This window comes from Dromiciops gliroides, chromosome 2, assembly GCF_019393635.1.
Source record: "Dromiciops gliroides isolate mDroGli1 chromosome 2, mDroGli1.pri, whole genome shotgun sequence".
NCBI classification, from domain to species: Eukaryota; Metazoa; Chordata; class Mammalia; order Microbiotheria; family Microbiotheriidae; genus Dromiciops; species Dromiciops gliroides.
The window spans coordinates 351,714,150-351,732,321 of record NC_057862.1 but is presented as its reverse complement, the minus strand read 5'-3'; the positions used below and the strand labels follow the sequence as shown (position 1 = coordinate 351,732,321).

The 18,172-nt window shown below is 38.1% G+C and overlaps 1 protein-coding gene across 5 annotated transcripts in view; it reads left to right on the top strand.

Moving 5' to 3' along the window:
- The window catches only part of FBXO38 (F-box protein 38), a 117,798-nt gene that overhangs the window by 70,514 nt on the left and 29,112 nt on the right, over nt 1-18,172 (top strand). For all 5 annotated transcript variants that reach the window (XR_006354898.1, XM_043986157.1, XM_043986159.1 and 2 more), the window contains 3 exons: nt 1,987-2,197; nt 16,974-17,081; nt 17,911-18,090. Coding sequence is in view for 4 of the 5 variants with exons in the window: in XM_043986157.1 (XP_043842092.1) it covers nt 1,987-2,197; nt 16,974-17,081; nt 17,911-18,090 (499 nt within the window). In the remaining variant the exon portion in view is untranslated. The remainder of the gene's footprint in view (nt 1-1,986; nt 2,198-16,973; nt 17,082-17,910; nt 18,091-18,172) is intronic.

Below are 18,172 nucleotides of genomic sequence, written 5' to 3'. Positions count from 1 at the left end.
CCTCATCTGTAAAATAAGGGGGTTGGACTAAATTATTTCTCAATTCTAAACAGTTGTATTTTATATACACAATTTCTAGTCATTTACAAAGAGAAGAGAGAAGGGCACCTAGAGAAGTTAGTAACAGGCTAAAACTCTCTGGACTCTTCCATTCATTTTGATGGAAGAAAATTTACCATTAAGGCTATTTCCCATTCAAGTTAAGGTCACAGCCCAGACTCTGATCTGCCTGTCTGCCATGCCTACTGACCCATTCTTAAAATCCTGTTCTCAGAGACTCAAGGTTTGGGGACTAATTACCCAGCTGTACTGGAACTTGCCAACTTAGGGGGAACAGTTCCCAGTATTAGTCCTTAGTCTCCTCCTCTGTAAACAAAGAGTTTAACATATAATCTTTAGTGTTCCTTCCAGCTCCAAAATTCTGTAACTTAGGAAATTAAACCTTTAAAGGTTTTATTTACAGAGAAAACTGATTCTGCAGTTTAGGTATGCAGACACCAGGTGGCGATGCTTCAGTCATGTACTCTGCTCACTACCACTCCCATGGGCATTCTGGCCAGACCAAGTTGCAGTATAATGTAGTTTAAAAGACATCATATTTGGAGTTAGATGGCCTGTGTTCATAGTGTAGCTCTGCGCCATTGGGAAATTCTGTTTTCCAGGCCTGAGATTCTTTATCTATAAAATAAGCAGGTTGAATTAGATTCAGGTTTCTTTACATGGGTGTGAGATTTCAGGAGGTTCATGAACCTGGATTGGGGGGAAAGGAGGGGAGGCACAGATTATTTTCACTAACTTCTGGTTGAAATTTAGCACTTCCTTCAAGTATGAATTTTCAAAAAAAAAAAAATTGTTCTGAGAAGGGATGCATAGGCTTCACCAGACTGTCGGAAAGGAGTCTGTGACAGAAAAAAGGTTAAGAACCCCTGGCCTAGATAATCTCAAAGGTCCTTCCATCGCTGGAATGCTATAATTCTATGTAGCCTGAATGATCCTGCTTTGGTGTATGACTTGCTGGATAAAGGGCAAATATTTGGAAGACAAGGACTGGTATAAAAATGGATGTGTCATTGGATTTGATATAAGCAGCCTGGGATAAGGATTAGGGTCTAAGAATGTGTTGTGGGGATTTTTTTTGTTGCTGTCATGATAACCATAATAATAGCGATAGACATTTCTGTTGTGTTTTTAGAGTTCACAGAGTTCTGTCTTCATGACAGCCGCATGACGCAATCTATACAGATATCTCCATTTTGCATAGGAGGAAACCAAGGCTCAGAAAAGCTGACTGCCTTGCCCATGCTCACACAGCTAAGTCCTTTTTGGACCCAGTACTTGAATACAGATCTCCTGCTCAAAGTCCAGGATTTTTCCACTGTACCACACGGCCATATCCTCTGTCCTAGAAAATCAGAGGATATCCAGTCATATAAGATATGTAAAAGGATTCTAAATAAACAAAATTGTATATGAGTCCAACATAAGGAAAATTGCAGCTCATAAATCACCTTCTTTCATCTTCAGATCATTAAACCCCTTTTCTTGGAAACATGGGGCAGCCAAGTGGCACAGTGGATAGAGCAGTGGCCCTAGAGTCAGGAGGACATGAGTTCAAATCAGCCTCAGGCACTTGACACTTATTAGCTGTGTGACCCTGGCCAAGTTACTTAACCCTGATTACCTCAAACATCGGGTTCCATCTCCAGTCATCCAGATGGCTCTGGAGGAGAGAATGAGGCTAGTGACTTTACACAGCCCTTCCTCCCTTAAATGCAATTCATTGCAAGTCATAACATCCGTCATGGTCCTCTTTGAGAACGAAAGACAAACAACAACAAAAACCCCTTTTCCTGGGGACATGTAACATTTAGAGTGACTCAGTCTCAGGCAAAAATTAGGAGGTAAAAATGTTTTGAATTTTCACTTCACTAGGAATTTGGAGTAATCATCCCCTTGTCATTGACATCTGGCTATCTATTTCCTTAGGGTTGTGCACGTGTTGGTCTGAGTGCAGGTACAGGGATTGGTGTTTCATCAGCCCTTGTGAGCAACCAGAATTCCAACAATGAAAATGACAATCATCAAAATAACAACCCCAATGTACCCAACAATAATCCCCAGCAGGCCAATGACCAGAATGAGGAGAATGAGATGCGCCAGGATGGACAGGCTGAAGAGCAGCAGATTGCAGCTGAGGGTAACCCTGACCTTTTGTGAGCTCCAGACAGAAATGGTTTTTACTTTGCATTCTCTCTTTTTCTCCCCATCACATCCCCATATCTCTTTCTTATTCCTGAAATCATCACCCTTTACTTCTAGGCTGGCTGGTTGAGCAGACAGAGGGGGAATGAGCATTTCTTGTTTTGTTTGCCTTTACAAAACAAGACTTGACAGCAGTTCATTTGAAAAAGGACCTCAGTGTCCTAGTTGACTATAGGCTCTCTAGTAATAAACATTAGGACACAGCACCTAGAGAAAAACCTAATGTGATTGTGGGAGTTTGGCCCTGAGAAGTCTTGTAATCTTACTCCTGGACCTCAGTTTCCTCATCTGTAAAGTGAAAGGATTGGATTTGATAACCTCTGAAGTGCCTTCTAGGCTAGATATGTGATCTTGTAATGCTAAATTGAGTATCTAGACCAAAAGAGGAAATAATCCCACCATGCTTTACCTTGGTCACACCGTATCTGGAGTATTGTGACCAGTTGTGCATCACGTGTTCATGACTGTGTAGACTGCATCCACAGAATATGAGGTTCTATGAGAATCAATGGAAGAAACCAGAGATGGTCAGTTTGGACTAAAGAGATAAGGGAAGAAGAGGGATCATGTTTTTGTTACCTTTGCATGTGTGAAGGGTTGTGAAAGAGGGGTAGGATTGTTCTACTTGGTCCAGTAGGCCAGAATTAAGACATTGCAGGGAAATTATAGAGGCACATTTTGCCTTAATATAATGCGAAACTTTCTGAGAGCTGTCCTGAAATGGAATGGATGACCTTAGGAGTTAAAGTTCCCTCTCACTTTTGGTCTTTAAGCAGAGACTGGGTAATCTTACATGTTGTTGGAGAGGTTGTGGAGACAATTGATGCTTCAGTTGTGGGGGTGGGAATTACCTATAACCTGTATGTTCTCTTCCAAATCTTAGATTCAGTGACTCTCTAGCTATTCTCACAATGTTTGGTAAATCTCTATGGATGCAGTCATATAAGAAGGGAATGAAGTGTAGGGAGTCACAAATGAAATTTTTGAGAAGGGAATTAGAAATTGAAAGTCATTAGTAGGAGTTGAAGTGTAAAGGCAAATGTGATAATATAGAAGGTGAACAAGAGTTTGGTACAGTTTAGCTTAGCCCTACATCATCATAAAAATTAGACATGATGGTATCTTTTACTTCCCCCTCACAGAAGTGAAGAATAGCACTGTTTTCTGTGGACACTGAACAGGCAGGTAGTTCTTGTCATAGATATGGAGGTAACAGTGATCAGAGAGAGGCCTTCATGTGCTCCTGCCCTTCTTTCTTTTGCCTTTCTGTCTTCCCATAAATAATGTGCAGTAAGTTTATTCTCTTAGCCTTTTTTTCCCCCCAACTTTATCTTCAGGGCTGTGAAGAGAGACACATTTTTCCTGGGTTATGTGCTATGCACCTACAGGAGCTTACTTCATCTTAGAGTCTTTAATGGGGGCAGAATATTTTTATTGTCTAGTTTTATTGTCTAGTGCCTGATTCAGTCTAGCTCTTGTCTCAGTCAAAAGATAAATTTGCTTAGTCTTTGTAATGAAACATCTGCACAGATTATTTGTGACCATTTAACTAAGACAGTGAAATATGGACTAGTTTGCCTGCTTTTAGAATAGACTAGTCTGGTACCTAATACTGTAAGTCATAAAAGAAATTTGAGTTTTTGCCCTCACCAGTTGTCATGGACTTAAATAATGCCTATATGCTGTTCTAAAGTATGCCTCATTTTTTGTTTCAGAAACACCTTTTTTTAAAATAATAATAATAATTTTATTAATTTTATTTTTTTGGATTAACAGTCCCCATATCTCTCCTTCCCACTCCCTGCTTGTCCAGAAAAACACATACACACACACACATGCATACACACAAAAACCCTTTAACAAATTGTTAAGCAAAACACATTCCTACATTGGCCATTTGCAAAAATGTATGTTTCATTCAGCATATCTAGTTCATCACCTCTCTCAGGAAGTGGGCATTGTTCTAAAACGTTGGTCACCTGGAATCAAAACACTCCCAAGTATTTCATCTTATTTGACTTCTATGACCCCTGTTGAAATAGTTCTTAAGGGATGCTTATATCAGTACCTTCTTTACCCCCAATTCAAATATAGTTTTTAAAAACCTATTTAGCTTTTTATGTTTCTTTCTATTCTTATGATTGTAGTTTAAAGCTTCAATCCAGCTCTGTTCTTTTCATCAGTAATGTTTGAAAGTCTTCTGTTTCATTTCCCCCCTGCTATAATTACACTTACTTTTGCAGGGTAAGATATCCTCTGGTTGTAAGCCCATATCTTTTGCCTTTTGGAATATAGTATGCCATGCTTTTTTGCTTTTTTATGGTGGTAACCTGAATCTAACGTGATCCTGACTATGTTTCCTCACCACTTAAACCTTTTCCAGCAGCTGGCAATAATTGACTTGAAAACTCTTGATTTTAACTGTGACATTCCTTAGGAGCTTTCATTTTGGGAACTCTTTGAGGAGATGACCATTGAATTCTTTTTATTTTTTTTATTTTGCTTTCTGGTTCTGAGAGATCTATGCATTTTTTTTCATACTTTCTTTGAAATCAAAGCTTTTCCTTTTTTTTTTAAATACTTGGAATGTAAAGAACTTTAAATTTTTTCCATTTATTTAGAATTTTATTTTTCCCAAATTCCATGTAAAAACAAATTTTAATAATGATTTTTAAAACTTTGTGTTTCAAATCCTCTTCCTCCCTCTCCCCCCCCCCCACAACCCCAATTAAGAACTCAAGCAATTCAGTATAAGTTATATATGTGTAATCATATAAAACATTTCTACATTAGTCAGGTTGTAAAAGAAAACAGACAAAATTATTTAGAAAAAGGAATTTTTTAAAATTATGCTTCAATCTGTATTCAGACACCATCAGTTCTTTCTCTGTAGATGGATTGCATTTTTCATAAATCCTTCAGAGTTGTCTTGGATCATTGTATTGCTGAAAATAACTAAGTCATTCACAGCAGATCATTTTATCTATTGCTGTTATTTTGTATACAGTACATTTCACTTTTCATCAGCTCATGTAAATCTTTCCAGGCTTTTCTGATCGCATCTTGCTCATCATTTCTTATAACACAATAGTGTTCCATATAATCTGATCCCACAATTTGTTCAGCTGTTCCCAAGTTGAAGGGCATCTGCTTAATTTCGAATTCAACTTTTTTTTAATCTCTTTTTGAATACCAACCTAGTAGTGGTATTACTAGGTCAAAGAGCATGCATGGTTTTATAGCCCTTTGGCCATAGTTCCGAATTGCTCTACAGAATGTTTGATGCAGTTTACAACTTTTATCAAGAGAGTATTAATGTCTTATTTTCCCCATATCTCCTACAACATTTGTCATTTTCCTCTGCTGTCCTATTATCCAATCCAGTAGATATGAGGTAGTACCCTAGAATTGTTTTGACCTTTTTTTGTTATATGGCTATAGGTAGCTTTGATTATTTCATCTGATCATTTATCAATTGGAGAATGACTCTTATTTTAACAAATTTGACTCAGTTCTCTATGTATTTGAGAACTGAGGCCTGTCAGACAAACTTACTTCAATTTTTTTTACAATTACTATTGCTATTTCCCTCTATCCTATTCCCTCCCCATGACAGTTACTCTATTTTCTATCTTCTTTCACCCTATCCCTCCTCAAAAGTTTTACTTCTGAATGCCCTTCCTTCTTTCACCCCGCCCTCCCCTGTCCCCTTCTCCTCCTACTTTCCTGCAGGGTAAGATAGATTGCTATACCCAATTGAGTGTGTATGATTTTCCCTCTTTGAACCAGTTCTGATGAGAGTAAGGCTCACTTATTCCCCTGCACCTCCCCCATCTTCCCCTCTACTCCATAAGCTTTTTCTTGTTTCTTTTATGTGAGATACTTTACCCCCATTCTACCTCGCCCTTTCCCTTTCTCCCAGTGAATTCCTCTCACCCCTTTATTTTATTTTATTTTATTTTATTAGTTTTTTTGTGGGGCAATGAGGGTTAAGTTGCCCAGGGTCACACAGCTAGTAAATGTCAAGTGTCTGTGGCCAGATTTAAATTCAGGTCCTCCTGAATCCAGGGCTGGTGCTTTATCCACTGTGCCACCTAGCTGCCCCCCTTAATTTTATTTTTTTAAAGATATTATCCCTTCATATTCAATTCACACCTGTGCCCTCTGTCTAAATATACTCTACCCAGCTGCCCTAGTAATGAGAAAGTTCTTATGAGTTACAAGTATCATCTCCCCATGTAGTAATGTAAACAATTTAACCTTTTAATATCTCTCCTGATTTCTTTTTCCTGTTTACCTTTTTATGCTTCTCAACAGTCTTATATTTGAAAGTCAAATTTTCTATTCAGCTCAGGTCTTTTCATCAAGAATGCCTAAAAGTCCTGTCTTTCATTGAATTCCCATTTTTGCCCAGTTTTGCTGGGTAGGTGATTTTTAGTTGTAATCCCAGTTCCTTTGCCCTCTGGAATATTATATTCCAAGCCTTCCAGTCCTTTAATGTAGAAGCAGCTAGATTTGTGTTATCCTGACTGTGGCTCCACAATACTTGAATTGTTTCTTTCTGGCTGCTTGCAGTATTTTCTTCTTGACCTGGGAGCTCTGGAATTTGACTATAATATTCCTAGAAGTTTCCATTTTGGGATCTCTTTCAGGGGGTGTTAGGTGAATTATTTCAATTTGTATTTTACCTTCTGGTTCTAGAATATCAGGGCAATTTTCCCTGACAGTTTCTTAAAAGATGATGTCTAGGCCCTTTTTTTGATCATGGCTTTCAGGTGGTCCAATTGTTTTTTGTTTTGGTTTGGTTTTTTTTTTTTTTGGTCCAATAGTTTTCAAATTCTCTCTCCTGGATCTTTTTTCTAGGTCAATTGTTTTTCCAGTGAGATATTTCACATTGCCTTCTATTTTTTTCATTCTTTTGGTTTTGTTTTATTGTGTCTTGATTTCTTATAAAGTCATTAGCTTCCATTTGCTCAATCCTAATTTTTAAGGAATTATTTTCTTCAGGGAGGTTTTTTTTTGGTTTTTTTTTATTTAAATGAAAGTATTTTATTATTTTCCAGTTATATATAGAAATGGTTTTCAAGATTTGCTTATATGAGATTTCAAATTTCAAATTTTTCTCCCTCCCCCCCTCCCTTAGACAGCAGGCAATCTGATATAGGTTAAATATACACAATAACATCAAACATATTTCTGCATTAGTCATGCTATATGAGAAGGATCAGAACACAAAGGAAAAACCTGAAATAAGAAAACCAACAGCATCAAAAACAAAAGAAATAGTATGGTCCAATCATCAGCGAGCTTTTTTACCTCCTTTTCTTTGGCCAACAGCTTTTTAAGCTATTGACTTTTTAAAAATGATTTTCTTGCATCACTCTCATTACTCTTCCCATTTTTTCCCCTTCTTCTCTTACTTTATTTTCAAAGTCCTTTTTCAGCTCTTCTGTGGCCTGAGACCAATTCATATTTTTCTTGGAAACTTTGGGTGTGGGCGCTTTGACTTTGTTATCTTCTTCTGAGGGTGTATTTTTGTTTTCCTTGTCACCAAATAAACTTTCTAGGGTCAGCATTTTTTTTTCTGTTTACTTATTTTTACAGCCTGTTTCTTGAGTTTTAACTCTTTGTTAAAGTGGGGCACTGCTTCCAGGGTGGAGGGTGCACTGTCCCAAGCTTCAGGGACAGTTCTCCTGCATACTTCTAGGAATTTGTAAGTCCGTTGTTCTTCCGAGGTGGTATGATTTAAGGAGAGATATGGTCACCATTCTCCTGGCCTCTGCTCTGGTCTGCAAGCAACCACAGGTCTGCTTCTCGGCCTTGGAACCTAGAACGGAGCCCTGCTTTTCATTATATTTTTGTTTTTGTTTTTGGGGGGTTTTTTTGCTGGGCAGTGAGGGTTAAGTGACTTGTCCAGGGTCACACAGCTAGTGTCAAGTGTCTGAGACTGGATTTGAACTCAGGTCCTCTTGAATCCGAGGCCAGTGCTTTATCCACTACACCACCTAGCTGCCCCTTTGCTTTTCATTATGGCTTCAAGCTCTGCTGTGCCTCCTCCCCAACCTGGGACTGACACCCAAGACTGAGACCTGGATCTGAGCATGGGCAAAACAACAGTCTTACCTCAGTGTCAGCAAAGAAACCCCTGTAACCTCCTCCTGACCAACTGCTCCGTAGGCTGAGTTCCAGAAGCAGCTTGCTGCTGCAGCTGATTCCAAGGCTCCCGAGGCCTGGTTCCCTGGTTCCCTGTGTTGGCATGGCCTGCACTGGGCTGCGCACCACTCTCACCCTGGTACAACAGACCTTTCCTGCCAACTTTCTAAATTGTCTTTCACCCTGTCTTTTTGTGGGTTCTGCTGCTCCAGGAATTAGCTTATGGCATTATTTAAAGGTATTTGGAGGGGTCTTGGAGAGAGCTCAGGGCAGTCACTGCCTTTCCTCTGCCATCTTGGTTCCATCTCCAGCTTTTTCTTTTTTTGGTCATGGCTTTCAGGTAGCACAGTGGTTCTTAAATTATGTCTCCTTAATCAGTTTTTCAGGTCACACCTTACATTTTCTTTTATTCTTTTAGTCTCATTTTAATATTTCTTGTTTTCTCATTGAGTTTGTTCCATACTAAATTTTCCTTCCAAATCTCTGCTCCATATTTCTCATTTCTTTTGCAATTCTTTATTCTTGTTTAATTTATAATACAATTTAAAAACACTTTTAAACTCTTGCAGCATTTCTTCAAGGAATTCTAATTGATCTTGTGGCCAAACTGCTTTTATTTGAGGCTTTGCTTGTAGGTGTTTTATTAGAATTATTCTTTTTGGAGGAGAGATTGTGCTTTGATCTTCCCATACTTCACAGTTCTTTATTGGGGTTTTTTGTTTGTTTATTAATCTTTATTTATCTTCTAGCAATCTACTTTGGGTAGTTGCTGGTCTAGCTAGGAAGGGGTGGGGTTGGAGTTTTCTCCTTTCTTAGCAGATCACATGCTACTGTTCTAGAAAAGGGACTTCATCTACAATCTGCCCTGGGTGACCTCATGCTAGTGATTCTAAGCATTGAATCCATGCTCCCAGACACTTGAGGTAACCTCTTGCTGCTAGCTTCAACCCTGTGGCTGAATCCTTGATAAACTCTGAAGTTGTCCGCATTGCTTCCCTATGGGTGCTGAGTCTCAATTTCTTCATCTTCAGAAGAAGAGGGTTAGACTAAATCTTTTAAAATTTCTCCCATCTCAAGCAATCTATAAATCTAAAAGGAAAGGACATGAAATAATATGAGCCAAGGAAGTACTGATCATGTATGTTCTTACACTCTACTAATATGAAGTCTTCTCCAGCCACTACAATTCTTCAGGGAACTCTCCCTCTTCTCAGTATTCATCTACTGCCCTCATTTTGTTAATAAAACATATAAGATTCTTTTTTTTCTATATAAGTATCTCATTTTCCCAAGTAAGGATAATAATTGTTTCTTCTACTTATTTGCATCTTTCACACAGGTACTTATTTGCAAGTATTCAGATATGGTTAATGAATTATATTTAGATATTTTAGGGGATACATTATCAGATCTTTGCTCCTCTGGTGTATATCTAAACTGTCTTCTTATCCTATTCCATTCTTATCTCTATCTTTCTATAAGACTTCTATAGAGGTTCTACCCAAAGTACTGTGAGCCTTTTTCTGGTCATCTTGAAAACTCAAGAAAATAAAAAGTCGGTTGCTTAAATGAGAGTCATTTCTACCAGCTCCCATATACCTACTCTATCAAAACCCTGAAGTTTGCACCAAGCCAAAGAGTAATTTAAAAAAAACCAAACCAAAAAATCCTCTAATACTCATTAAGTGATTCCTTCTTAACTGGGTAACATCTTCCAGGAGCCTGAGGATAAGCAATGCCAATGCCAGTTCAGGATACCCTTCTAGTTTGAACTGAGACAATGATATATAATTTATGTGACTTTGAATTCAGAAGCAGTAAAAGCAAAGAGCTCCTCTGAGAAAGCCCTAGAGTAGTTTCTTTGGGAGTACAGAAAATAGCAGTACTGTAGTCTTCTCACCAGTATGGCTTAGGTACAAAGGCTGAGGTCCCTAACAATCTGTTCTGGGATGTCAGAGAGTGTCTGTAAAATTCAGAGCTCGGAATCCTCAATGAACCAATTGATTTTGACCACTCAGAAACGTAGCAAAGAGCAAAAGCCTGGCCCTGGTACAAGGCCCTAATTCTGTAATGCTAGTAAGATGAGTAGATCAAAGAAAAACTAACCAGTATAAAAATTTTGCAAATCCAGAGATAGCCCAAAAGGAGAGAGTAATTCCATAAATACTGCAAGCAAAGACTAAAAAAAAAAATTATTTTCCCCAAGAACAAATGAATATTTAGAAGAAATGAAATAAGTGTGACAATTGGAGTGACACTCCTGCTGGAGAGATACTGTAGGAAAGCTCCGCTGTGAGGAGAAGGCATCTGAGGGAAAGCCATGTGGCTTGGAAGGTCAGTTCCTTGGTGTCAGGAAGTAATGTTTGATGCTTCTGGTTTAGACAGGAGGTTTCTGGGAGGAGGAAGGAAGCATTGGGTCCTTTTTGTTCCTGACCTCACCATGGGCGGGTCCCATGATGGGGTCTCTTAGAAATAGTTAGATTTTTACCTTTCTCTCTGATCATTAGATCCTAATGCTCTTTAATAAATACTTAAACGTCTGAACTCTTGCTAAAGCTTCTAATTTATTGGCAACCACTCATTAGATTTTTAGACAGTATAGCTAGATAGCAACTTTACATAAGAGACAAAGGAAATGAAGGCACTAGACAAAAGAATTGGAAGGAAAATAAATAACTTAGAAAAGAAAACTAGTAGGATAAAATTATTGACAAGGATATGACATAGGTCTACAATAAAACACATCCCCACACAGTTGACCCCTTCCCACTTTCCACTACCATAAAGACCCCTCCTCCAAGGCTACAGAAATTTACCATGGCTATGAAAGACAGTTCAGCCAAAGCCCTTCAGGAACAAAAAATGCCACAACCTTGTAGCACTAGTGCTGCAAAGCTCTGAACTAGTAGTATTGAGGTGGACAACCCATAATACCAGCAGAATTGGTGCCAGAATAGACAGCTCCATAACATCAGAGCTGCAAAGCTCCGAACTGCCAGTGTCAGGCCAAAGAACTAAGGAACAAAGGGAGCAAAACAGGACAGTACATGTATGGGGGACTGTGGAGCACTCAGTTAAGCTTGAAGAGCATAATAGCCAGCTGGTACCATTGCTGACCACTCAAAAGGCACTTGGGGCAGAGAACTAGACTGGTCAACTCTGAATCTCACACCATGGGAGGTGGCTGAGATGCTTTGAGAGATCCAGCCTTCAAGTAAACTGAGAAGAGGAAGTCAGAAAGTGAGTAATAGGGGACAACAAACCAGCGGGGGAGGGGGAGGGAGGTAGAGACAGAAATTATGAAAGATTTCATGAAGAAAAGTCAAAGATCTTGAACTTAACCAGATAGATCAACAGGGGAAACAGTAACAGCAGAAGTATAACCTCTAGATATAGTAAACTATTTCAGGCATCTGTGGATAAATATTTCAAAACAAAGGAAAATAGTCCATCCCTTTATGAGACAGAAGACCTTGTGGAATCTGAGAACAAGAAACTACAACACATTGTTCCTGAGTGGTGGTTCAAAAGAGAAATGAGGGTCATGAGAGAATTTAATGGCCTACAGAGAAAAAACAATGAGCAGAATAGAAAAACTAGAATCAGCAGAGAAAAGGAGAGAGAAAACAATAAATTGGGAATGCAGGTGCATAGAAGTGTAGGATAATCTAGAATGAAGAGAAGCAAAACAAAAATCTAAGCAAAATACTGATTTTGATGACTGGATGCATAGAGATAATATAAGCATCCTAGGTCTTATAGAAGAATACAACAGGACCAAAAAATCATAGTAACATAATAAAAGAAATAGAAGGGAACTGCTCAGAATTTCTGAACATAAAATGAAATTCTTAGGAGAAGAATTCACAGATCTCCAGAAAAAATACCTAAATCTATTATCTCCAGGACACATAGTGATTGAATTTAACAGTTCATTTGAAAAATAACAAGTTCTACAAGTGATCAGGAGAAAGAACTTCAAATACAAAGGAAAGGAAATCTGAATAACAAGATATTCTGCAACTGCCATAAAACATAAGAGAGAGTGGTGTAATGTGACCCAGAAAGTAGTGGAACTCAGGATTCAGTCCATGGTAGCTTACCCTGCAAATTTGAATTTAACCGTACAAGGAAAAAAAGTGAAGCCTCAATAATAAAGAAGCATTTGAAATGCCATGAGAAAGAAAATGAGAATTGCAGAGATTATTGCTTCTCAAACATCCCAGACAAGAGAATTACAGGAGGCACGAATAAATGAAGCAGGCAAAGACAGGAACAGTAACAGAGGGACAGCAGAGAGACCTTTTCTAAATGTACATAAAGAGACAGGTAATAGTGGTAATTGGAAGAATAGTGAAGAAGCAGATAGCAGGGTTCTATGGACAGAACCTATTGAAACCCTGCCTGCAGGTGAATTAGGAGAGAGAGAGAGAGAGAGAGAGAGAGAGAGAGAGAGTGTGCGTGCGTGCGTGTGTGTATGAGTGTGTGTATGAGTGATGTATTAGAACATGGGAGAGTACATGAAATAGAGGCAGGAAGTACAGGAGTAGAGAGGAAAATGTGATATGCTGGGGTCAAATCAAAGGCTAGCAATAAGGGGAAGGTAACAGCTGTAGCTTCAAAGAAGAAACTATAGGAAGTCGGTGAGTATGGGGAAAACTGGAAAGTAGTGTGTCAGCAATTAGGCTTAGACTAACACCTTACACTGTATTCTACCATAAAGTATAAATGAATAGTGGGGGAGGGGGGGGCAGCTAAGTGGCACAGTAGATAAAGCACCAGCCCTGGATTCAGGAGAACCTGAGTTCAAATCCGGCCTCAGACACTTGACACTTACTAGATGTGTGACACTGGGCAAGTTACTCAACCCTGTCTACCTCAGTTTCTACATCTGTAAAATTAGCTGGAGAAGGAAATGGCAGACCACTCCCATATCTTTGCCAAGAAATCCCCCAAAGGGGGTCCCAAAGAGCTGGACACAACAGAAACAACTGAACAACACTTATAATTTCATCACTGGATGATCATTAGATGCCCTGAAAACTAAAATTTAAAAAAAAAAATCTGTATACTATGTTTCAAGAGATCATAAATGAAAATCATCCAGTAGAACCAGAGGGCAAAGTACAGATGGTTTTCACCTATTACTTCCTGAAATGAACTCTAAAAGGAAAAGTACTAGGAAATATTATAGCTAAAATCTTAACTTTCATATCAAGGGGGGGGGGGGAAACCGCATTCACCCTGATAGAGGCAATTCAAGTTCTAAGAAACTACATTCAGACTCCCACAATAAAATATAGCAGCTTCTAAAAATGAGTTCTTAGCATACAATATTCCAGAATGTAAAAGAGATGGGCTTACAGACTAGATTAATTTGTTCTGCAAAACTGAGTGTCCTGTAGGAGGAAAATAAATCGATCTTAAATGAAAAGACCAGAGCTGAGTAAGAACTTTGAAACATAAATGTGAGAGTCCAGAAAAACTTATAAAGGTAAATTTATTTTAGCAATTGGCATGGGATGTATAATTATATAATGTTAAATATAGTATTATGGTAGAAAAAATATGTGCCTTTTAGAACTTTAATAGGGTCTTCATAGAGTATTGATTGATTGAAATAAAAAAATGATTCAGGGTAGGGGGGTTGATTGTTTCTCCTCTGAGGGTTTGAAGAGTAGAAAAATAAGAGAAAGTGAGAGGAATCCATTATTGTGGAGAGGAAGGGAATTTGCTCTTTCTTATAAATAGGGGTAGGGATTACATAAAAGTATGCAGACATGGAAAAGACATGAGAGGCAGTTAGCATCAGATGAAACTCATTTATCTTAAACAAAGGAGAGGGTAGAATGTACACATGCTTACTTGGTATAGAATACAGTAAACTCAAGAGGGAAATAAGCAGAGATGTTGGGGCAAGGACATTAAAAGGTGAGGACAATTCCAGGGAGGGAATAGTCATAATTTGTAAAACAAGCTTTTTGATCCTGAAGGGAAGATTAAAGTGGAGGGGATGAGGGAGAGAGAAAAGCAAAGATCTAGAATCTAATGGGGTTATTTTGTTTCCTAGACAAATAGGGAATGGCTAGACAAATTATGGTATGTGAATTAACAGAATATTATTGCACTATAAGAAATTTTAAAGATGATATCACAGAATACTAGATAATATGATCTGGTATAGAATAAAGTGAGCAGAACCAGAACAATCGATATAAAAACAGCAAAAACAACTTTGAAAGACTTAAGAACTCCTGTTGCTGCGATGAGTAACTGTTTCCAGAAGACCTTTGAAGAAAAAGCTTATTATTCACTTCCTGAGAGAGATCATGGACCCAGATTGAAGAAAGAAAAGGCTCCTGTGAAGATTCTTTTTGCTTGCTTATGCATGCTTATTTGTTTGAAAGGACTTTTTTTAAAAAAATCTTATGTTTTAATATGAGTTATAGCAGTTTTGATGCTGCTTCCAGCCTTTTCTTCTCCCGCTCCCCACTCCCATAAAGAGGATCATTGTCACATTTTTTTGAAAGAGAAAAGAAGTTCAGATGAAAGCACAGATAACCAGGACTGTTTTGATAGTAACATCTAGAATTTATTATATACTTTTTTTTTTAAGTATGCCACATGAAATGGAGATTTGTGCTTTTATGTAGACTTCTCTATTTGTGTTCTGCATATTTGGAAAGGCTCTTTTTTGCTATTTAAATTCAGAAGTTTTACAAAGTTAATTTTTTTTAAATTTCAAGTAAGTTAGCCTTCTGGCTTCCCATTTGCCACAACCTGATTGACCTAACTCTTCTAGTCATACAACACATCCTTAATGTCGTTTATGCCACTCCTCATGCACATGGTACCCTTTCTAACTTGCTATATAATAGCTTACTTAACCCTACCATGTTTGTTTCAATTTCCCTTTGTCTTACCTCTAATTTTGCTTATTCTGGGACCATGGTATTTCATGACAAAAAGCCATATAGCATCAACAGAAGACCATCTGTATTAAAGAAATGAATGAATAATTGATTGGAGTAATTTTAAAGGACTGGCCTAAATGACCTAAGAATCTGTTTGAGAATAGAGAAAAAGTTGAATGAAGGTGTTTGAATACCAGTTTGAGGAATTTGGATTGAGTCTAATTAGAGACTAGGAAACTCAAGTCTCATTTTATTTATCATTACTTTGGGAAAGATTATATAGCTTAAAGAAGACCTTCCACTGATTACATGTTAATGATATATGAAATTCCTGACAGCTTATCTTTCCCAGAAATGTAAGATTGAAATTACATGTTACCATTCCTTGACAGGCACTAATTACTTATAATGAAGATTTAAATTCAGATAGATGATTTGAATTCACATTAGAAATGTAAATGTGATTCACATTAATTTGTTACTTTCATTGGCCACGTACAAGATGCCCCTAAAACTGCTCTAAGACTTTTCAAATATCCTGCATTATGCTATTTTTGATTCCCAACTGTAGATGGCAGTAAAGTATGGCTTCATTTAGTATATATATATATATACTCTCTTCTGGTTGAGTTTATATGCACACCTTTATCCCTTTCCTCACTCCCCAAATACCTCCAACCACCACTGGGTCCATGGTTATTAAGAGACATTCTTGAATAATGGCTTGATTCCTGGATTTACAGTCATAAGTTCTCTGTTCAAAGCCAGGCTTAGTTACTTACTACCCACATGGCCTTAGGCATGTTACTTCTTTGGGACTCTTTTTGGTCTTTAAAATGAAGATATTGGGTTAGAGTATTTCTAAGTCCCCCTTGAATTCTCAGTCATATATTATGATCATTCCACAGTGCTATTCATTGATGATTTGGTGAGTGGTAAAGGGAGAAGATGGAATTTAAGGGTCAAGTTTGGAAGGGAATATGATTTATGCAGATGGTGCCTAAAAATGTTTCTTCCTATTCCCTAGCCAGCCAACTTTCTTTATACACCTGTTCCTGACTTTGCTACCAAGTGCTCTTTCATCCTTCTACCTTTGCTGAGGTCGGTCTCTGGATATCAGTGACGTCATCCTTGTCCCAACCTCCCACCTACAGGAAACATTCTGGTACTTGTGTCAGTTGTCTGCATCACATATGGTACAAAGTATATTCCTGACCAGAATCACAGAATCTGAATTGGAAGGGACCTTAGAAGTCACTCAGTCAAGCCCCTGAATAGGAGTCCATTCCTCCCATTTCAACCCCTTATGTTCCCAACAAGTGGTCAGCTAGCCTCTGCTTGAAGACCTAGAAGGATAGGATATCTCACCATAACCTAAAGTCAGTCCATTCCGCTTTGAGACAGCTCTAATTATTAGGAAGTTTTTGCCATATAACAAGACAGAAGTCTGTCCCTCTGCAACTTTTCCTCCTTTGTTCTTCATTTTACTCTCTGTGAGATAAGCCAAACAAGTTTAATAATCCCTCTTCCTATAATGAACAATGTTGCAGAGCTTTTCAGGATTGGCATTGTGATTGGATTTAATACTTAAATATTTGCCCCATATCTTTTTGATCACACTTTAACTCTGTCCCTCCTTTTTAGCATTGAATGAGATGGAAGAAGTGCCTCAGGAGGATCGAGAGAGTAGAAATGAAGGCCCAACTCACAGCCAGGCTGTTTTTCCAATGGAGGTTGATGAAGAACAAGCAGGTAATCTCAAGTGTCTCCCCCTCCCACCACCACCACCATTGCCCATTGTTAGTCCCTGACAAATAGATTTTAGTTACCATTGATAACAGCAAAATGTTGCTCTGAGTGACTCCTCTTCTTTTGGCCTATAGCCACTGAATGTATAATTATTGTGGTCTCTTCAAACTGAAACCTGTTGCTGCCTTCATTTTTGGAGTTTTGCCCAGTTTATGTCTGCTTTAGAATAAATGGCCTCCCATTCCTCTTCCCTTTCCGTGTTGATTATTGTCATAATATTATGGCTATTCAAATATATTGATAAATTTAAGTAAATACTTAGAATAGTTTTGTTGAAATGTTTTTGGTGAATGTGGCGTAGTGGAAAGAGTATTGCTTTGTAATTGGGAGACCTAGGTTTAAATGTTTTGCCACCTACTAGATGTGGTACCTTGAGCAAGTATCTTAACCTTTCTGAGCTTCAGTCTTCTTATTTGTGAAATGGGAACATAATATTGCCCTACCTACCTTGCAGGATTGTTGTAAGTAAAGATAATATTTGTAGACCATGAAACTCTATATAAATGTACTATTGTTAATAAAAACTAATAATAAATTTTAATAATAATACCTTTATGTTCTATTCCCCAACATGCCTACCAAATATTGGGGCCTGTACAAGTCTTTCTGTTATACTGTGCTATCCATTAAACTTTATGGCTAAAAGACTGGTACACAAATGCCAAGCAGTTCCCTAATTCATGATGCTATACCCATAACTAGAAAACAGTCTTTCATAGATTATCTTCCTTGGACCATGGTTAACTATTTGTTCTTTGCTTTTTTTGTTCAGGACCCAGTGGTCTTCAGCCTACTGCAAAAGCAACACCAATTACTGTTCATGATTCAGACAGCGAAGATGAGGAAGAGAGTATGGAAGCCCCTGGAAACTGCATTGCTAAGAACAGTTCTCAGAACTACTCTGACAAAGAGGACAAAATCAGAGATCCAGTAGAATCCAGGCATCTCCCAGGTGAGTGGCCAGATGACATATTTATATCATTGTCCTTATTAGAAAATTTGGCCTGAATTAATCTCTAGCCAATGTTTGTACC